At 37.4% G+C, this 23,137-nt stretch overlaps 1 protein-coding gene across 1 annotated transcript in view; it reads right to left on the reverse strand.

The window, feature by feature from the left end:
• Positions 1–23,137, reverse strand: part of LOC306867242 (calmodulin-regulated spectrin-associated protein 2-like) — a gene marked incomplete at its 5' end in the record, with an annotated part of 42,093 nt that overhangs the window by 5,425 nt on the left and 13,531 nt on the right. Inside the window, 10 exons of the mRNA XM_079412846.1 lie at positions 2,254–4,249; positions 4,335–4,404; positions 4,504–4,541; positions 4,662–4,758; positions 4,852–4,942; positions 7,589–7,728; positions 9,598–9,739; positions 10,053–10,085; positions 14,742–14,825; positions 16,642–16,803. Of these exons, the coding sequence (XP_079268972.1) occupies positions 2,254–4,249; positions 4,335–4,404; positions 4,504–4,541; positions 4,662–4,758; positions 4,852–4,942; positions 7,589–7,728; positions 9,598–9,739; positions 10,053–10,085; positions 14,742–14,825; positions 16,642–16,803 (2,853 nt within the window). The remainder of the gene's footprint in view (positions 1–2,253; positions 4,250–4,334; positions 4,405–4,503; positions 4,542–4,661; positions 4,759–4,851; positions 4,943–7,588; positions 7,729–9,597; positions 9,740–10,052; positions 10,086–14,741; positions 14,826–16,641; positions 16,804–23,137) is intronic.

The following is a 23,137-nucleotide window of genomic DNA, read 5'->3' on the forward strand; positions in this document are numbered from 1 at the left end:
AATCTCTGTTCAAGGAATCTGAAGGCAATATACTGATGTTGTGTTGATGTGACCAGCCTGGATGAGCCAGATACGCTACACTGCTCAGACTCCCTGCAGAATGCTAACACCATAAAATAAATTATTTATTAGACTTATTTATTAGCTGCTTTTTCTAGGGATCTGTCCCAAGCTAACCTCCTTCTGCGACTAAAAATAATTTTATATGTTAGTCACACAGCATTTTCCTGAGCTAAAGCTATGATAATATGCCATTTTGCGTTATAACTATGGCGCTTAACAGACAAAACAGCTAGAGTTTCAAAAGTTTCTTAATAAAATGTAGCAGGCACTTGCCACCACACTGCTTGTGTTCTAATCTGGATTCCTGCTAGGGCATTGTTAGCTGTTTGCTAAGTTCTATGTGGTTTTAACAAATTGCTAGGCTATTGTTAAGGTTCTCTAGGAGGTTACTTACTGGCCAAAGACAACATAGCTCGCCATCAAGTCAAGAAAATATCCTCAACAAACCACATAATTTAAGGTAGCATTCAAGTTCATAGAACAATAGGTGTGTGACAAGATTTGATCACACCAAAATTTTAACACGTAAATTACCTTAAAGAGATAGTTCACCCAAAAATGAAAATTCTGTCATAAATTACTCAATGTCGTTCCAAACCCGTTCATCTTCGGAACACAAATTAAGATATTTTTGATGAAATCCAAGAGCTTTCTGACCTTGCATAGGCAGCAACACAACTGACACGTTCAAGACCCAGAAAGGTAGTAAAGACATCGTTAAAACAGTCCATGGAGGAGTCAGTAGTTCAACCTTAATTTTATAATGCTATGAGAATACTTTTTATGCGCTAAGTGAAAGCGAAGTGACATGTGGCCAAGTATGGTAACCCATACTCGGAATTTGTGCTCTGCATTTAACCCATCCTAAGTGCACACACACACCGTGAACACATTTATGCTGCGGCACCCGGGGAGCAGTTGGGGGTTCGGTGACTTGCTCAAGGCACCTCAGTAATGCTACTGAAGGTGGAAGAGAGCGCTGTACATCAGCCCGTCAAGTCTCGGCTGAGGTGTCCCCACCTACAATTCCTGCCGGACCTGAGACTCGAACTCGCAACCTTTGGGTTACGAGTCCGACTCTCTAACCATTAGGCCATGACTTCCCCATTGTTGAATGTAGTCGTTATTTTTGTTTCTGTATTTTTTGTTTTTGCGCACAAAAAGTAGTCTTGTAGCTTCATAAAATTACGGTTGAACCAAGTTCATATGGACTATAGGCACTTTTGCACCAGAGGAACCTTTTCATAGTTCCTAGAACTATTGGCGGAAGTTCCTGAAATGGAAACGTATTTAGTTCTAGGAACTTCGTTTGTGGGAACCAATTTAGCTCCTACTTCAGAATAGGGTATAAAACATTTCTATAGGAACTATCAGTGACACAGTGTACGCTGATTGACCAAACAAATATGAAACACTGGCTACCTGGCATTTTTAAAAAGCCATGTAAACATAATTACTCCACGAACATGGAAAACATAGATAACAGCATTTACCTGTTGTCTGCACTGTTTTGTTCTTTTCTCAGCCATTGAGGCTGTGTTATCAGATCTTCAGACTTTATCAGATTTTCGTGCTCTTTTAATCGCATAAATTGTGTGTTTACATTCCATCTCTGTTATCACGAAACCCATGACACACATCAAAAACAGCTCTGAATGTGGCGTCCTCTATGGATCGGTTGTTGATGTTTGTAAATACCGCGAATAAAGACGTCACCTGGGTTGCTTCAGAGTTCCTGCTGCCAGTGCGAATGCAACCAGGAAAACGGCCCGAGGGAGAAATTGGTTCCCCAGGAACCACCTTGCTGGCTAGTTCCTAGAGCTATGCGGTGCAAAAGCGCCTTATTTTAACGATGTCCTTACTACCTTTCTGGGCCTTCAACGTGGTAGTTACGTTGCTGTCTATGGGAGGTCAGAGAGCTCTCGGATTTCATCAAAAATATCTTAATTTGTGTTCCGAAGATGAACGAAGGTCTTACGGGTTTGGAACGACATGAGGGTAATTCATTCTTTTTGAGTGAACCATCCGTTTAAGTTCAAACTGCTAACAGTAAGCAATAGCAATAGTGACACTTGCCTTAACATTTATTAAGCAAGTATTCACATATGGTAGTGGTTGAGTTTATTTTTTATTTACAGTTTATTATTAATCTACCGATTAAGACAAGGATCCTCTGACAATCATATCTACCTTGAAAAAGAATCCACAGCACATTTTCTGCTCATCGTCCAGATTTTCCCCAGAAGTCTCCTTGTCGCCTTCTTCTTCCAATGCCTGTCCATCCAGGGGCTTGAGAACAGACAGTGGAACCTCAATCAAATTTTTGTTGGTCTGATGGGTGGTGTCAACCGGCTCGGTGGGAGTGACAATGATGGTCTCCATTACAATCTGCGACAAAACCTCCGACACACTAGATTCCACTGTAGGCTTAATCTCATTTGTTGGCTTCTTCAGCTGTTCCCTTTCCTCAGTTGATTCGTTCTCCTTCTTGCTCTCCTCTCCCCTATCTTCTGGCTCCTTGGCTGACAAATCTGCATCTTCGGTTAAAGCCTGTTGGGTTTCTTTAGTTGGGGAGGTGATAGTACCAGCAGAACATTCAATCAACAATGACTCGAGGCCTTGTTCTATGTCCTTGTCTGTGGCTTCAGCTCCTGATGGTGGTTTCTTCTCATTTCCCAAATAAGAAAATGAGCAGGACACGGACTGAGATGGGGAGAACCTTCTCAAGCGTGGTATGCTGTCCACTGACTGTGGAACGGTCAGGACTCGGTTGAAGGGAGTGATCTTTAGCTCACTGGGTCTGGGTGTCCTTGGTGTCTTGGAATGGAAAGAAGCAGACTTCCTCTTAAGGTTTGTAGGGGAACAGTGCGTAGCTCTAGGAGAATCTGCAGGTGAGGGAGAGCCGGAAGAGCGTGCCCCACTTCCTCTGAGCTCTCGCACCTGCTTTTGCGGCGAAGGTTGATGTGGCGACACAACCCAAGCCTGTTGCTCCCGCATCTGCATGATTACCTCCTGCTGCTGGGCCAGCCGCTGCATCTCACTCTGCAAGAAGCTCAAGGAATGATTGAGCTTCTCAATGGAGCGTGTGTATTCCATCAGGTCCGCCTCAGATGTACCGTCCTCACCCACAGACTTCACAGGAGACTTGACGGGCTGAGGTGTCTCCACTGGCGTCTTGCTTCCCTCTGAACTGGGGGTGTCCTCTTGAGAAGGTGAGGTGCCATCTACTCCTTTCCTCTTGACAACTGTGAGGAAAGCACTGCGTCCCATCTTCTGACGGTGCCGGGTAAAAGCCGCCTCTACTTTCTTCTTCTGAGCCTCAATGGCTCGACGCTTCTCTTCAAGTCTCATGTGAAGCTGTACCATTTCTGCAGCCATGGCCTGGGCCGGATCCTTGGATGGCTGATGTGCAGGGCTGACCTCAGGTGAAGGAGCCCAGGAAACAGAGTGTGGAATGCCGAGATCTGAACTGTCTGGTGTTGTGCTTTGGGAAGCAGCTCCTTTGGCCTCCACGTTTGGATTCAGTTTACGGAATTTCTGCTCAGCAAAGCTGGTCATCTTAATCCCAGGTGTAAAAGCAGGGGTGCTTCCGGCAGGAGATTTGCTGCTTAGGCTGCTGGGACATGGGCTTGTAGAGCCCTGGCTATGGCAAGCTCTTGCCTCAAAGTCTTGATCTGTATCAAGCTCCATACTAACAGTACAATCCCTAAGGGATGAGTCCTCGTCTAGCGTCTCTTGGATGTCCTCCGTCCGCACATGTATGCCGGTGTCTACTTCAGTGGTGGGTGTGCTAGCAAGCCCTTTGGACGTTTCTGAAACTGAGTCTAGCTCGCCATCCTTTGCTTCAGGGTTCAATTCACTTTTATTCTGGAGGTGAAGAAAGAAGCCCTCACTGGGTGCATGGGCCCTGGGGCTCTGAGGTTTCTTCTCTGAGTTGTGGATGATCTCAAGAGCCTCTTCGATGCTAGGTGGCCCTGAGCCATTTAGACGGCCGCTGTCAGGACAGCCTTCCTCCTCGATGCCCATGTTCTTTCCATTGACAGGCTGAAAGGACAGGTTTCTCTTGATGCCCCTGGTGCCAAAACCTTCAGTGCTGACAGACCGAGTCATCCCTCGGCCAGTGGGTGTTTGATTGGTGCTCTCTTTATCAAATGGGATTTCAAAGGACACTCCCTGAGCAGCAGACCTGGAGAAAGAAGAGAGGATGGTATCCAACGGCATATAGTTTCAAACTCAACGTCTTCTCAATAATAAGATGAATTTGCACTTACTTCTTCTCTTTGGGCCAAGTACCCATGAAGCTTTCCACAAATGACATTGAGGTTGATCGCTTGATCTCACCTGTACAGCACACATATAACTTATATAGTACTGGGTGCATTTCAAATTAAGACTTATATTTTGTTATCATAAAACATTTTTTAGGCCTTTTAACTTTACCTGAGCCTGAAGTCTGTGGTTGAGGTCGGAGAGGGAGACTTAAACATGAACATAAAAAATATGAATATCCATCCAATTTTACATTTGAATTTCAACAGGCATTCAAAGTAAATAAAGCAGAAAGGGGAAGTTTTCAATAAAAGAGACTTTTGATATACCTTGGTCTGTCTGGACTAGGAGGTCTTTCCATGAAACTTCTCTTTGTGACTTGAGAGATTGGCACAGATGGCAGATTTTTCAGTATAGGGGGTGGTGCTATAAATGACAACACAAATGTGTCTGTTTACGACTGTAAACACCATTAGCTAATAATTTTGGGAAATAAATTCTATTGTAATATTAGTCTACCTTCAGTGTCCAGCACCTGAGGCTGGACGAATGGTGGCTTAACAACCTCAAACCACCAGAAGAGCTCAGCCATAAACACAAGATAGTTATTCTGGTAAAAACAAACAAACAAACAAACACATTAACTTGTATTGCAAGCATGTTTTCCCCCAAAATAATTTGCATGCTCATTTAAAGCTAGTATGTGTAATATTCCTCTCCCACAAGATGTCTCTGTAATTCTCTAAAACCTGGTAGTGCATGAATGGACAAGAGTGCCCTTTTCCTTCAAATTTAATTAAATAGCTTACATACTGTATAAGAAATGCTGAGGGGGTTTATGCTGTACAGTATATACAGTATAGCTTTTTTGTTTGGTCCAATAATGCACACAACCTTTTCATGCTACGAACAACATCTTTATGCCAAGACTACAGAATTTATGACCTTGAATTCACAGAGGGTACCTGACATGATGAAAAATGCCTCTGATACACTGTTCCCACTCAGCAAAATTTACATCTAGCAGTTTAAAGGCACAGGGTAACCGCAGCAATTATCCGGGGCCACTCCCAGAAGACATTACCTCAGCATTTTAATTGACTTTCAACAAAGAGTCCTTGCTCGCTTTATAGCCTAGAGTAGCTCTAGACTCTCAAAGCCATATCTATTACATATAAACAAATGATTAAAGCATTTATTCATATAATTCAAGGCATCAATTGTTAACATTTGCAACAGCCTTTAATTATATAATAACATTAATGTCACATACTAGCAAATCAACAAAGACAAAGCCACCCATTGTCAATTAATTAAAATATTCCATAGTGAAATTGGTACACAACCTCACTGATTTTATGCAATTTCATGAAACCCAATCTACCACTGCTACTGGCAATAACTAAAGGAATAAATAAAGGGGTCCACTGGCAACATTTGTATTGAGTGGTGGTTGAGAGAGCCGTAGCAGGCGCTTGTTTGTACCCAGATGGTGTTTGGCACATGCATCCTCTCCCCCATCTGCCTGGCTACGTACTTATTCACACAAAAGGCGTGAACATATAATTAGATGGCTTATCTGTAGTTTTAGGGAATAAAATGCTTTCAATTAAGAATGCCAATTTAAAGTGGTAATTTAGTATATATAATTATTTTTAAAATAATGTAAAAAACAATTAATTAAAATAATGTAAGAAACATTATTTTCTAAATATGCAGCTTATTACTGGTGAATCTTGGAAAATCAAATGAATTGCATATATCAATATTCATTGCGAAAGGACCCAGACAAGTTTGCAAATTGCAGAAAAAACAAATATATAGAATATATATAGAAAATGTACATTTTAAATGTACATTTTTTTTACTATTTTCTCAAAATTGTATAAATATACATCAAACTTCTATTCATTTATCTATTTAACTTTTAACTTGGATTTTTGGAACTTTTTACAATACAAGTTGAGAGCTGACCGGAAATAAAGATGACGGAAATGAGATCAGGTCACAATACAGTTCAGATTCAAACCTGCATTTCAGCACATGTGCGAACCGCACTGAACATTTTTTATAAAAGGAAACAGCTGGGATTAGATTAGCTCTGACAGAAACTGGGTCAAGGTTACAGCTCAGTAACCTGCTCTCAATTCCACTCATATTTCTGAGATTCAGCTCTAACCAGAGGCTGTTCGGTGCTAATAAAACCCAACGCGCTGTGAGATTTTGCTACCATTTGTGGAATAAGAGTTTAAACAAAAACCAGGTGGAACATTGATTCTAGTAGCACTGCTCTCCGTTTAGAGTTTCTAAGGTGATTTTAAACAACCTCGTTGTGGTTTAATAAGCGTGGCCAGGTTTCCAAATCTTTACCACAAAATGCCAAACTAAATCTTCACATTCTTCACATTCACAGCCACTGAAACCAACCGTTGAAAGAAATGTCTGTTCCATCAACATCCCAAGAAGAACCAAAGGTTTCTTGGACAACATGACTGAAAATCTTGGCACCAGTTCTCTCCAGTCCAGAGACATGAAGACATAGCATTCAGAATTAAACAAAACAACTGGTCTTCACTTCCACATGATCCCAAGGAAATCCATAGAGTGGTTAATAACTGACAAAGTAGTCTAAAGGTAAAGATCTCCAGTTTGATTATATCTAGCTCTCAAAACAACATTTTTCCATTTCCTAATAACATTTTGATATCTTAAGAAGAAGAAAATCTCACAAAAGCAGGTATTTCCCAGAGAAAAGCACATAATAAAAGCAGAAAATGGAAAAGAAAATAGGTCTAGGCTTAAAAAAAACTCTTAGGCTTTTGAGATCTTTCCATAATGGCTTATCTGATAAACCATGATTCCTATATTTAAATATCTTCTAGGCATGTTTAATGTGATTGTATTGCTGTTTTAGTCAACTGCACCAGTCTTTAGAGAATCTGCTTCCATTGGGAGGCTGGTTTAAGCACCACCAACGTTTGGAGGCAAGCCTCATGCTTTTGGCTTTTTAACAGGAATAAAGCCAACTCCCACAGGCAGCGCTTGGGCTATTGTGAGAAAAGGGCTCCAAATAACAGCATCCCACCCAATCACATATGTTGTGGCCTATAAAAATTTGACAATCCTTGACCTACTGTTATAATCGGCATCAACCGATGAAACACAAAGGCAAGGAACTTGGAGAACTCTTATGGTATTGAGCTCTAAAGCGCTTCTAACTGAAACCAAATCTAGACACAAATATCTGAAGGCTTACTTTGATGGATGAATGAGCGTAGAGCATGTCCTCCAGATTGAAGTGGCAGCAGTGGTTCAAGTGTTCCTTGCAGAAGTCCTGGATGAGCTGCAGGTTGTAAAGACTGTCTGCCAGCGACATGGTCTCCTTTAGGTAAATGTCTGCAAATCAAAGACGATTCAAAGTGCTACACTAATCAGGCACTACTACTGACACAGATCATCTGGCATATTTGGTAGATTTGACAAGGACTCAACCAATCACAGAGAAGCCCATTAATCATAGAGTCTAAATGACAGCCATGTGATTGACAATTGCCTTTGGAGATAAATGTAATGCATCCATCATTTGATTTCTAGTCCTCTTCATCACTGTGATTGGATTAACAGTGAGTTCAGGATGATTAAAGTCACATAAACGTTTGAGATTTCTAAATGAGTAGCTGAAGACTATTGTATTCACTAATTCAAAGCAAAATGGCTCAAACTGATTTGCAGCATGTTTAAAAATAACATTCAAAAATAAATATGATATGTTAAGTCGCAACTCGCAAGTTCATTTCCCTCCAATGTTCCAATCTCAAAGTTTCAGAGGTTAAAGATATGAGGGAACCAAGAGGAGGAAGCTTATAGACTACTTCAAAAGGTAGGATAGGTTTACATGAGTTACTACTGAGCATTTTAGTGTTCATAGCAGAGAATTTTACACTTTGTCAACTGATATTTTTTGTAGGCTTTGCATACACATGTGCACCCCTTGAAAAGCCTGAAACCACAGAGCCTCTTACATAACAAATCCCATTATAACTTCTGATTATATTTATATTTTTTCCCCAAAAAAAAATTCTACGTAGATTTTAATTTTCTGTGGTTTTATTGTGAAATGTTATGAAAAAAAAAAAAATTGTCTGGGTTTTAACAACTTAAAATATTGCATAATATTTTTAAAATATTGAGAGGAAATATAAATTATACTTGTATTACTAATTAATATTTTTATAATATAAAAATATCACACAACTTATTGTAGATATTGCTTTTTATGATTAAATATATATATATAAAACATTTCCAATTGTATCTCATAGAATATTTTTTAAATATTGTGGGAAAAAATAAATAAAATAATATGAAACTTTTATTAGTACTATCATTTTTAATAGTATAAAATATTACAATACACAATATTATTGTGAATATTGTTTTCTTTGATGAAAAACAATTTGTCTAATGTTTCTTGTATAATATTTTACAAATTTAATATTGAAATATAATCATACTTATGTAATAATACTTATATTTATATTAATAAAATATATGAATTATTTAATAATATAAAAACATAAAAGTAATAAACATTTGATATTGTTGTTTAATGAAATGTTATTAAAAAGTGCTTATTGTATATTCTAAAAATATTTGTTTAAATATTGTGAAAAAATAGAAATATAACTTTTATTAGTAGTTATAATTTTTTATATAAAATATTAAAATAATACAGTTTGATGAAAAACATTTGTCTACTGTTCTTGTATAATATTTGACAAAATACAGTGAAGAAACAGAAATATAATAACATCATACTTAATCATTTAATCATTCAAAAATATAAAAGTAAACATTACATTTGATTGTTTTGTTGCTTCTTGTACATTCTAAAATATTTTTTAAAATATTGTGTAAAAATACAAATATAATATTATACTTATATTAACACTGTAGTTTTTATTTTATAATATAAAAAAATTAAAATAATAAAAATGTTAGGAAAAAACATTTATCTATCGTATAACATTTAGAAAATATTGTGAAAAAAAACCATCTGCATAAATATATCATCCACTGTCATGATATTAAAATAAACCTGGATTATGCATATCACATGCATTTCTACTGCTGATCTGAGTACAATAACAGCATGTGTAAGCAAATACGGTTGGTTTAGATTCAACAGCTCCTGCACACTATTCCCGCTGAGCGTTGCGTAGTATTTTGTGCTCAGTAATGTTAAGGTTTGGCAGGTTTCTGTACCTCCCAGGCGGACGATGGTGGGACAGTAAAAGTGCAGCAGGCCGGCGAGGGCACAGCCATCTGTGCTGTCCTTCAGGAGGTTGTCCACGGGAGGGATCCACGGCACCATCTTGGGCAGAACTTGCTCCTTCCTATAACGCGCCTGGAGCGAACAGACATAAACAAACGATTCAGTAGAGCAAAACACATCTGATAATAACATACAGAGAGCTCATGATGTACCAGTGTATGGAAAAGCACTGAAAATAAGACATGCAATGGGAACTTTAACGGATGGTGACATAAAATCTATTTTTCGCTCAGCCTAATATAAATATTTCTCTGTCAACAGTTTATTGCATGGTTAATGAAGCTGAGGACATGTGAAAGCGTCGTCATGGCAACAGAACCATGATGGAGCCACGAGATGGAAGATGAAGCCGGGATGAAAGAAGGTGTTTCTCAGTCACACTTACAGGAACCAGCTTCATATACCACTTGGTTGGAGACTTCAGCCAGTCAAAGAATGAATGAGAGAGAAGGAAAGAGCAGTTACATCAGCGAGCAGAGATTATTTAACGCAATCAGATGTTTACGTCCATATCAGATTAAGTGTGATCGTCTTTACCAGAAACCAGATTACAAGAAAACAAAAAGCTTGAGGCAGGTTCAGTACTTTTCAAATAAATAAATAATTTCGTAAACCTCTGTTTGGTCAATATTGGATTTGATTTGATTTATTTATTTTGTGCAGTTAATTTAACCTATTTGTTACATTTAGATTACCTTTATAACATTGAAATGCCTTTCATCATCTACAGTTAATTTCATTTGACTATTTATTGTTTTAATTTTCACTGAGACTGAATCACTGAGAAAGAAATAGAAACCAAGCCACCAAAAAAGTGCTTGCTTGTCGCTGTCAGGCTGGTTCCTGCCATGTTCTTAGTTTTCACAGTTTTAAGCTTCTCTCAACTTTTTAAGGCTTACATGTCTGTAATAAATCTAAGGGACATTAAACCCTTTGAATCACAATATGAATGCATTTTTACCCAGAATGCCCTAAGAAGACTGCAAAGTTACAGGATTAGTCTTTTGCCAGAGGATTAAGTCTAGAAACAAGTGGGAGCTTGAGACCTAAAAAATTTAAATGAAATATATAAATAATAATATTAATATTAGTAATAATAGTAATATTATAAGTTATTGTTATATACCTATATAAATATTTTAGGGGGTATACAGTCAAATATACATGTACATACAGTTTAAAATAAAAATTATAATTAATATTGTTTAATATGATCAAATATTAATTATATTTGTATTCATTTTGAAATATGTATACAATAATAAAGTATAAATTACTGTTATTAATTATAAGTAATATTAATAATTAATAGTATTATTTTTATTTAAATTTACATATTGTTATATTAAAATCAAACATTTTGTATTATTTCTATATTGATAAAATATTATTCTATTAAAATATAATTGATTGTTTTATACCTATATAAATATTTTAGGGGGTATACAGTCAAATATGCATATACATACGGTTTAATATAAAAATTATAATTAATATCTTTTTATAAGATTAATTTGGAATAATATTTGTATTAAATATGAAAATATTTTTTAAATTATTATTTACTTATGAAATATATATTCTGTAATATTTTAATATATATATATATATATATATATATATATATATATATATATATATATATAAAAATATCAATTAACATTAAAACATTTTGTGTGGGGTGTGTATATATAGAAGTCGTGGCCTAATGGTTAGAAAGTCGGACTCGTAATCCAAAGGTTGTGGGTTCGAGTCTCGGGCCGGCAGGAATTGTAGGTGGGGGGAGTGAATGTCCAGCGCTCTCTCCACCCTCAATACCACGACTGAGGTGCCCTTGAGCAAAGCACCGAACCCCCAACTGCTCCCCGGGCGCCGCCGCATAAATGGCTGTTCACTGCTCCGGGTGTGTGTTCACGGTGTGTGTGTGTTCACTGCTGTGTGTGTGTGTGTGTGTTCACTGCTGTGTGTGTGCACGTTGGATGGGTTAAATGCAGAGCACGAATTCTGAGTATGGGTCACCATACTTATTTACAATTTTAAAAATAATATAAATGAATAATACATTTATATTATAATAATGAATAAATAAAATATATATACACCTCTCCTCCCAAATAAAAATATAATTAATAAATTAATTAATAACTTTTTTGTATTAACTTTTTTAGATACTATTTATAATTCACACACACACACACACACACACACACACACACACACACACACACACACACACTATGCCTAAAAATATTTTTATACAATTTAAAAAATGATATGAATTAATAATCAATTCATATTATAATAACTATATACACACACACACACACACACACATACATATATATATATATATAAATATATACCTCCACCGAAATGATATAAATATAATAAATAACTTAATATAATAATAATAATAATAATAATAATAATACTACATATACTTTTTGTTTGAACTTTTATATATATTATTTATAATTCACACACAGTATCCATATCTGCATTCATCTGGTGTGTTTATGTGTCAGTCTGGGCGCTTCATGTGATGCTGGCTGTTTCAGGATGTTTATAGTGTTGTGTAAGAGCCTGACATTCCTCGTCGGCACTGATTGTGTCCGCAGCATCTCTCAAACACAGCCGGCAGTCCGCAGCGCCTCTGAGAACTGACTGCTCTCATTAGCGTCAGATGCCCAGCCCAGTCATGACCTCAGGACAGGGTGGGCCAACTCTGACAGACGCCCCCGCACACGTCTGTGTGATGACTCTGCACATTACACACCCTCGCTAGACTCACATTATCACATTAACGTTGGGATACTGGGGGGAGAAAACAAAAACAAAATCCTACAATAGTAGCGCTGGGCTTACGGTCTCTAGGGGTTTAAACAAGGATGCAGCGTACATAAGCGTACCGCACTACTTTCCCTCCAAGAGAGGGTAAAACAAGGTGACTGACGTCACCTGTCATGTGTGCCAAATACGCTGGGACAGGAAGATGGAATGTGAAGCGTTAAAACATGAATCAGCAAACATTTTGCTCTTACATCAGCCTGGCAGAAAGTCCATATCAGGATACTGCTGCAAGACTGTGATTCAGCAAAGTCAGAAATACCCTCAACGCAGCAACATGTTAGAAAACACTACAACAAGGCTGATGATATCCGTCACGTCCTGTGAACTCAGGTCAACTTAGCAAACATGTATACAGGGGAATCTGAGGCAACTTTTATGTAGAATAGGCTAACAAATCTAGGGGGTTAAAAACATCTACATAGAGTAATTTGATTCACTGAATAATGTTAGTTGGCAATATATATTTTTACAATATAGATATGTTTACACTATATATTTTAATTATAATAGATATGTTTACAATATATATTTAACATTTTTAATATTTTAAAATAGGATTTTAAAACTTGGACATTTGATTAATTTGCACAAATCTGTCTTTTTTAAATCTGTCATTTTCCTGAATCAGTTCAAAACACTGATTCAACTCATTCATTACGTCATTCAAAAATGTCTGAAGTGCTGACATGACATGTTTTTGTAATAATAAAAATAATATATTGTTAGATTGGTCCATATAAATATAAAGTGGTCCATAAAAATTTAATAACCTCATTTTAAATAATGTTCATTGTTAATATTAATTACCCATGTTAATGTTATTTAACCTTGAAAATGAGATATGATTATTACATATCAAGTAAACCGATAAACGATATTTTGAACTGATATATATATATCTGTCACGAATCTGGTCCATGCTCTTCCGGACAATCACCACCAGATGTCACTCACTCACCACATTGACTCTCACACCACACTTCTCTGGACTGCAATACCCATCATCCATTGCACAGATCACAGCTGTCACCATTCACTCATCACACTGAGCACACACATCTGATTCTCATTATTACACACACTATTTAAGCCTCGGACTTGCTCTTGCTCACGGCTGAGTATTGTCTGCATTTAGTGCTCTCCTAGAGCTAGCTGCTTTACCGTGCCTTCCGTGTTTCTGTTCAGTTTCTGTAATCGTTTGCATTTATCTCTCACCTAGCAATAGCACTTTACAGAGCCATTGTCTTAGCCTTAGTCTTGCCTTGTTTTCCTGCCGTGTCTGACCCTGCCTTTGTCTCCTGGATTTACCCCTTTGCCTTGCCGTTTGGACTGTGTTTGGACTATTGCTCTCGTCTCTGGATTATCTCTCTGCCTTGCCCCTTTGGATACTGTTCGTTGATCGTCGACCCACGCTTGCTCCACGGATTGCTGTGTCTTGCCCTTGCCATACCTGTTTGCCACTGTCTGACCCTGCCTGTTTCTGACCATGTTCTATAATAAAGCCTTGCATATGGATCCGCACGTCTCACGTCTCGTCAGCCCTGTAACAATATCTGGTGTAAATTTTTTTTTTTAAATTAAGAATAACAAGGAGTTTAACAAAAACTCTCTAAATGCTTTTAAATTATTTAAATCGGCAAACTGGTTTTGAAAAGGACCAATACCGATAACCATAAAAATTCTTAATATCGGCGGCGATAATCAGCCAGGCCGATAATCGGTTGACCCCTAATTATTAATTATTAATATTATTTATCCATGTCAATGTAGCAAAAAAACATCCAGGACAGATTATTTTTTATTTCATTTTTACTACATTTTACTTTGAGCATTAAAGAAGATATATAGTGAATATCGTTAAAAGGCTGAAAATATTGATTATTAATACTGTATAGCTTTTATTGTTGTATATTAATGACAGCAAATCTTTAGACAATGAGTATTCACAAATCTTTTGCATAATTGTTGTGTTCAAGATTGTGAATCAAGACTGTATTTATGTATAATCTATACAAGTATTTGAGTCTTAAGGCATGAAGAATAGAAATTTCAATGGCAGTTGGAGGACAGAATGTTGTTTTAAGCAGATTTCAGAGACGTACAAGCGCTCATTATGACAAAAATCCATCTTTATCTCTGACACTTTCTGTATTTTCCTCCTACGGATGAAAGTGACTTCTGAATCATTGCTGCTTTAGAGCAAGAACAGGAAGTGCACACTTACCTTTGGATTCTCAACAGGCTCTGCGTTCTCCTCCTCCGTCCTCCTTTGCTCCTGCATTATGATTTCTTTCAAGTATTCGGTGACCTTGAAAATGAGTTAAACACAGAGGAGTTTTTGAGCTTCTACATGCTTAAAAAAAATCACTGCCATTCTTTTCAATACAAGCAAGTGTATTATATTATATTATTGGGTTTCCTAAACTGGGGATTGTAAGGGAATTGCAGAGAGTTTTTGAAAAGCTAATAAACAAATAAATCATTTAAAAATGAAAACAAATAAAAAATAAAATATTTAGGAAAATAAAATGAAATTTGTACCTCCTGCGTGTCATGTGACCATTAACTAACATTAGAAAATATTAAATCACTGAAATATTAAATTGAAGTCACAGAATACTTTAAGTAAATATTTTAGGTTGAAAGAGTTTAGCTAACCAAAAAAATTTAAATATTATATTATATTAATGTCACACCTTAATCGCAATTGATCGCATCCAAAATAAAAGTTTCTGTTTACATAATATATGTGTGTGTACTGTGTAAATTTATCATGTATATATAAATACACACACAAGTATGTATATATTTAAGTAAAATGTTACGTTTATATATTAAATGTATTTATATATTATATAATTTATATGAATATAAATATATGCATGTTAATACATGTAAATATTTTCAAAATGTCTTTGTCTTTATATATATATACATAATAAATATACACAGCACACACACATATTTTGTAAACAAAAACTTTTATTTTGGATGCGATTAATCGCGATTAATCTTTTGACAGCACTAATTATATAATATAATATTATTATATAATATTATATTAAATTGCTGGTATATTATATTGCTAAATGGATTTTTAAGAGATATATGTAGGATATCAGAGACTGAATCAGACAAATTTAAGATGTATCAGAACATTGAAACCTGAGAAGCAGAGATTCTAGAAAGAGGGGCCTCAAAGCTGTAACAGGACAACGTCATAAATCTGTCCAAATCCTAGCGACAACTACTCTGTAGCAAGCAAACTAACCAGCAAGCCTCTGTCACAGAACAGCTTACAACCTTGAGACAAAAGAACACTGTCATGTGTTAGATTAGTTTATGTCTTAGGTTTGTATAAATAAAATCTTATTTATATTGAAAAGAGAAGTATCTTGTGTTTTGTGCTCACAAGTTAATGTCTTAATCTGTCGATCTTGTTACAGTGCTGTTTAATAGTGTTTTCACTATATTTTGGATTTTAATATCCAGTGCAGAGTTGATGTTATATGGCTTGGTCAATGAATCGCTGCCGCTGTTCAAATTCCTTATAAAATCATAAATGATTCCCTTTGAGCTAAATTAAGCTATTTCTTTAAATTACATTAATATTAAGTTTTTATTACGTTACATATATTTGCTAATTTGTTGTATATATTCATAGCTTGTATTGTTTATGCCGACAGTAATTCATTAAATGATTATCAAATTTTAAGAATAAATCTGAAACTCAACATTATGGTAAAACCTATCATGTAAACACACCAAAAACTCTCATGCAAACTCTTTCAAATGCCCATTTAATATCGTTACGGCAGGAAATTAAAAAAAAAGAAAAATAATTTCTCTGCAGTTCCTCATGGCCTGGTTAGCATGTGTGTGTACATGTGCGGTACTGTCTTGATTTAGGCCGCCTGTACAGCTGGCCTGCAAGGGAATGTAAACAAAAGTCCTGGGACGCCCCTTCACTGACACTCAAAGAAGCCCTCAGAGATCATTACATATTGAAGCCATGTTATAGTGCAACAAACCTCTGTCTATGTATAAGATGATGATGGGGCAAAGTAAATGTATTTGCATTGCATTATGGGTAAGTTTAAGATTCATAAAAGCACAAAAAATACCTTATTCATCCAGCTGGTGACCGCATCCTCTGTATCATAGGGCACGTCTCCGTCTGGGTAATCGGTGGAGTATTGCTGCATGCAGGCCATCACCTTCTCCACACTCACCGTCTCTACTGTATATGCCATCATCAGCGTGTCAGTCATGGCCAGGTGGGCGCTCTGTGAACGACAAAACAATAAAAACACTGTTAAATTGCTGACACAGGCCCATTCTCCTGAATATACATACTGACAATTGTCACTTTCTCAGCTGGCAGTTAGTCATTCCTCTCTAGAAGTTGTTGCCTTGGAAACGGCATCATCACTCCCCCGTTGCTCGACCCAATTAGATATAATCTTTCCTGAGATAGGACAGTCGCTCCTGCTGGGGGCCCATCCTCTTGGCCTCAACATTATAAATATACTATATCACACGAGACGAGCAAAACTGACAGATGGGACCTCTCCTAAAACCACCTATTAAAAAAAATGTAGAATTTTGGCTATAGTTCTGATTACACGTAAAAATTCCTTAAGGGAATACAGTAGTTCACCCCAAAATTGAGAAATGTAGCATTTCATCACCTGCTCACCAATGCATCCTCTGCAGTGAATGGGTGCCGTCAGAATGAGAGTCTAAACAGTTGATAAAAACATATAACATCACAATAATCCACAAGTAATCCACATGGCTCCATGCCATTAGCTATGTTTTGTGAAGTGAAAAGCTGCATATTTGTAAGAAAACAAATCCATTATTAAGACGCATGCGCTGATTTGTGACTGCGTGTTTTGAGTTTGAGCTCCATCAAGTTGATTCTTTATCGTCTATTTTCTATCTTAAAAACAACTTTATACACTATAATTTTCGTTTCTATCACGTGTGAATATATCCCCTATAGTATTCTAAAACAAAACCAATCAGAGCGCCTTGTTATCAATAGTTTTACTTTGATTTTGAGTCTGCTATTAGCTTATAGCCTGTTAGCATCGCCAACATTGCTAATACTCTATTCACACACATTACCATTGTTTCACTGTTACTTGCTTAAATGGTGGATTTGTGTCTACCTTTGAGTGCAGGTGAGAACACATTCGAGCTGTATTCGGTGCAGCTGGAGCTGGAGGCCATGGAGAGGCAGATCCGCAACCTGATGGAGAAGCAGGCCCAGCTGAGAGAGCGGAGAACCGCGCTGGAGACATCCCGGGCTGACGCTCACAAGTCCGGGGTAAGTATACAGCACACTGCTAACACTCCCACCACCTCTACTCTGTGTGTTTCTCTGCACAGACCTTGTGCACCCAGGATGCGATTTTCCCAGATGTCCTTCACTCCGGCGCCGGGACGCCACGGACCCTGGGTGCACCAGCAACGGAAGACGCGAGCAAGGCCCCGGGCGATGACCTCTCCCCCTCCGATGCCTCCGGTCTTCGAGATCTCCACCCGGAACTGCTTCACTTCCCTCCATGAGACAGAACGCGACGCTGTGATCATCGGAGACTCAATCGTCCGGCACGTCTGTACTACGTTAGCTGAAGGTAAAGTGCACACTCACTGTTTCCCCGGTGCTCGTGTTCTCAATGTTTCTGCGCAGATACCTGCGATCCTGAAGGGCAACGAGAACATCGGTGCTGTCGTGCTGCACGCGGGGGTTAACGACACCAAGCTGCGGCAGACGGATACACTGAAGAGGGACTTCAGGAGCCTGATCGAGATGGTACGCAGCACATCACCCGTGACGACGATCATCGTGTCAGGACCGATTTCCACGAATCGACGAGGACACGAAAGGTTCAGTAGACTGTTTGCTTTAAACGAATGGTTATTGTCATGGTGTAACGAACAGAAACTGCTCTTTGTTAATAATTAGAATCTTTTCTGGGAGCGTCCAAGGCTTTTCCGTGCTGATGGCCTGCACCCCAGCAGAGTCGGAGCGGAACTCCTGTCGGACAACATCTCCAGGATGCTACGCTCCATATGACTAGTAAGCCAATTCTCAAATAACTGCTATGATGACTTTTGTTCTAAAACTGCAGTGCTTTACAACTATAGGACAGGAAGAGCTAAATAAACTTATCAGTGCATCTAAACCAACAATGTGTTTCTGTACCCACTAAACTACTGAAAGAGTTGTTACCTGTAGCAGAAGAACCGCTTCTCAATATTATTAACTCATCGTTATCTTTAGGTCACGTCCCAAAACCATTCAAGCTGGCGGTTATTAAGCCTATTATTAAGAAACCACAACTAGATTCTAATGAACTGGCAAATTAGAGACCCATTTCAAATTTTCCGTTTATGTGTAAAATTTTAGAAAAAGTTGTGTCTGCTCAATTGTGCTCCTTCTTGCAAAAAAAATATCTCTATGGAGAATTTCAGTCAGGTTTCAGGCCTCACCATAGTACAGAAACTGCACTTGTTAAAATTACAAATGACTTGCTTCTTGCTTCAGACCAAGGCTGCATCTCGTTGTTAGTATTACTTGATCTTAGTGCTGCGTTCGACACTATAGACCATGACATACTCATAGATCGATTACAAAACTATACTGGTATTCAAGGCCAGTCTTTATGATGGTTTAGATCCTACCTGTCCGATCGCTACCACTTTGTTCATTTAAATGGGGAGTCATCTCAATTATCACCAGTAAAGTATGGAGTACCACAAGGATCTGTCCTAGGTCCTCTGCTATTTTCAATATACATGTTGCCCCTTGGTAATATTATTAGAAAATACGGGATTCGTTTTCATTGTTATGCTGATGATACTCAACTATATATCTCAACAAGACCAGATGAAACTTCTAAACTATTTAAGCTAATAGATTGTGTAAAAAAAATTAAAGATTGGATGACCAATAATTTCCTCCTATTAAATTCAGATAAGACAGAGATATTACTTATTGGACCAAAAAACAGTACACAGAATCTCTTGGATTACAATTTGCAACTAGACGGATGCACTGTTACGTCCTCTAAAGTCAAAAATCTGGGTGCTATATTAGACAGCAACTTGTCCTTTGAAAATCATATTTCCCATGTTACAAAAACAGCATTCTTCCACCTTAGAAACAATGCCAAGCTTCGAAACATGCTACCTGTTTCTGATGCAGAAAAGCTAGTTCATGCATTCATGACCTCTAGACTGGACTATTGTAATGCACTGCTAGCTGGTTGTCCTGCATCTTCAAAAAACAAGCTACAGATAGTCCAAAATGCAGCGGCTAGAGTTCTTACCAGGTCAAGAAAATATGATCATATTACCCCAATTTTACAGTCTCTGCACTGGCTACCTATTAACTTCCATATCATTTACAAAATATTATTACTTGCCTATAATGCCCTAAATAGTTTAGCTCCTGCGTACCTAACTTGTCTTCTACCACGCTACAATCCAACCCGCTCCCTAAGGTCGCAAAACTCTGGACTTTTGGTAGTACCTAGGATGGAAAATCCACTAAAGGAGGTAGAGCTTTTTCACATTTGGCTCCCAAATTCTGGAATAGCCTTCTTGATAACGTTCGGACTCCAGACACACTCTCTCTGTTTAAATCTAGATTAAAGACACATCTCTTTAGCCAAGCATTCACATAATGCATCTTATAATCTTGTATTGCGGTTATATCTGATCAAATGTACATTATTATTATTCTTTAGCTTGGGTTGAACAAATAATTTTTGCTTAGATGGAACAGCAGCTACGATAATTATGTCTCTATTTGTTTCTCTGTTAACATCCCGTGGTAACTAGGAATTACAGAAGCTTCAGTCTGGATCCAACCCTTAAATGATCTGAGATGACCGAACACCTGAGAAAAGATAATGCCAACCCCTCAGAGGACCTCAGAGGATGCCAACGCTCAGACAACATACAGATTTAAGTTAAATTTATTAAGGTTCTGCAATATATAAATATATTGTGGAAACTTAATTTCCTGTAGAGCTGCTTTGCAACGATTTGTATCGTAAAAAGCGCTATACAAATAAACTTGAACATGTTTTAACTTTAAAACGTCACTTCTGGCCATAATCCATAATAACGCTTCCTCCAGTGAAAAAGTTCATCCTCAGTTGTCCTCTTACATCAAAATCCACTGATATATTTGTTTAGAATTGATTTTGGACCATTTTCTTTTGTAAACGGTGTTTGATGAACAGTGTGTGGATAGTTCTCTCCTGATTCAGACGAGATGATGTTTTCACTGGAAAAAGAAATATTATAGATGGTTGAAAACATCTTAATGTGGGATTTGTTACTACAAACACAGCAGCTTTTCACTTCACAGGATATTAATTGATGGACTGGAGTGGTGTGGATTACTTGTGGATTATTGTGATGTTTTTATAAACTGTTTCGGGACTCTCATTCTGACAGAACCCATTCACTGCAAGTGATGTAATGCTACATTTCTCCAAATCTGTTCTGAAGAATAAACAAACTCAACCGCATTATATATATTAAAGATCAAGACTACATTAACACCATATTAACATATATATTTTTTTAAATTAATGAAATGCATAATTTATATCTTTGTGAGTTGTTATATGAACAACCTGTCAGTAACTACTACAATAATTTAAGTCTCACATTTATGAGCTGTATATGTTTGATTCACTAAAAATTAAAGTTCATAAAGATGCGGTTACATTACTGACATTTTGGTGAAATTTCACAATAAAAACTATCCATTGTGAATAGGGATGCACGATATTATCAGAACGATATCGGAATCAGCTGATAATGACTTACAATGTAAACATCGGCCGGATATGAAAGATTATGCCTATATGCCTTGCCGATAAGACGAATAGCTCACATGCTAGCGATAAGATCACTTCAGCAGTGTGGTCATTCTTGAATCGAACTTTTGCCTGAATGGTGATTAGATTCACTGTCTTGATGGCTGCTTTTAATTGTTTATTTAATTGTAACAAGTAAGTTTGTTAAAAAACTAACCAAAATTAAAAATAATTTGTATATAATCTCTACACAGTAGACTCGGTGCAGTTTCCAAACAAAAGGAAATATATCAGTATCGGCATTGGCTATTGGCCAAAATGAGTTGAAAAATATCGGCATATTGGTAAAAAAACAACAGTGTGCATCCCTGACTTAGGGGGGTGGGTGAACAGGGATAGGAACACAGGAGCAACTGGTAAGTAGATAAAAGGTAAGTGGGTCAGGTTAGACAACATGGAAAGTTTGAGACTAGACAGTGAGTGAACGGGAGGAGTGCAGGTATATAGTGCTGCTGATCAGTGCTGACAGGTGGCGGTGATCAGAAATCAGGGGATTGGGATCTGGTGAGTGTCGTTAGTGGAGACTGCGGTGACTGTGGTGATTCTCTGACCTATTAAAAAAAATAAAATAAAAAAAAATAAAATGAGACAAAATTTAAAACACACACACACACACGCACGCGCACGCACACGCACACGCACACACACACACACACACTTATATATATATATATACACACACACACACACTTTTTTTTCTACATTTACATCACATTTATCATTATGAATTAACATCGTTTATGCTGAATGCTAAATCTTCTTCTACTTTTTTGTTTACGCACCTGACAATCATTGTTTTTTCTTACTTTTTTGAGCGCACACAATTCCTGTTTGATGAATGCTAAATCTTACACATTCCTTAGCACTGCACTTTTTGCTACCTGGGAAACTTTCTGACCTTTCACTGTAAATCTGAGTGTCTGTTAAGACGAACAGGTAGTTCAGAATGTCACAGCACAGCTTTTCTGTCACATCTGACGTGCATGAACGCAGTTCAGTGGAAAGATTTGCTTTGACGGATCCCAGCCACACTGAATTATGCTGTTCAGTCAGCAATTTCTCTCACTTGAGTGGGTCTGATTTCCTCTCCACATGAGCTGTGACACTCCTACGTCTCATCATGGAGAACAAAAAACAGAAGACGGTCTGTTGCATAAGAGCTGAGCTTTTCATTTAAGCTGATTCAATTTATAAATCCTTTTATTGATTAAACATTTTGCAGTCTGAATGGTCAAAGCGTGCGCAATGATTTGATCTTCTGGCTTGGGTTGAAGATTTGTTCATAATATCTTCAAACGAGAGATCAACCACTTATTGGTTTATTCATTTTTGGGCTCAGCAAGATGCGGAATGAGATCGACTTATGTTGCCTGTTGGATTGGAACCTGTGTTTTTCATGTGATCACCAATGTACGGAGTGAAATTTACCCATTATATGTTTCTTCTCTGATATGCCCAAAGAAAGTATTTTCTAATCATGCATTAATATTCACATTCCCGTTGAAGATCTAAAACAAACAGCCCACAAATACAAAATTAGGCTGTTATATAATGCAAAACCCATGTGTCCAAAAGCATCTTTTTCATATTTATCCGTCCTTGCAGAAAGGAGAAACTGTGCCGTAATGAATTTCTCATAAAGCACTGCCCTGTGTTTCCACTCCAAGCAGTCATTGCTCTTCACAGCATCACAAATGCACACAGACATACT

This window comes from Barbus barbus, assembly GCF_936440315.1.
Source record: "Barbus barbus genome assembly, chromosome: 49".
NCBI classification, from domain to species: domain Eukaryota; kingdom Metazoa; phylum Chordata; class Actinopteri; order Cypriniformes; family Cyprinidae; genus Barbus; species Barbus barbus.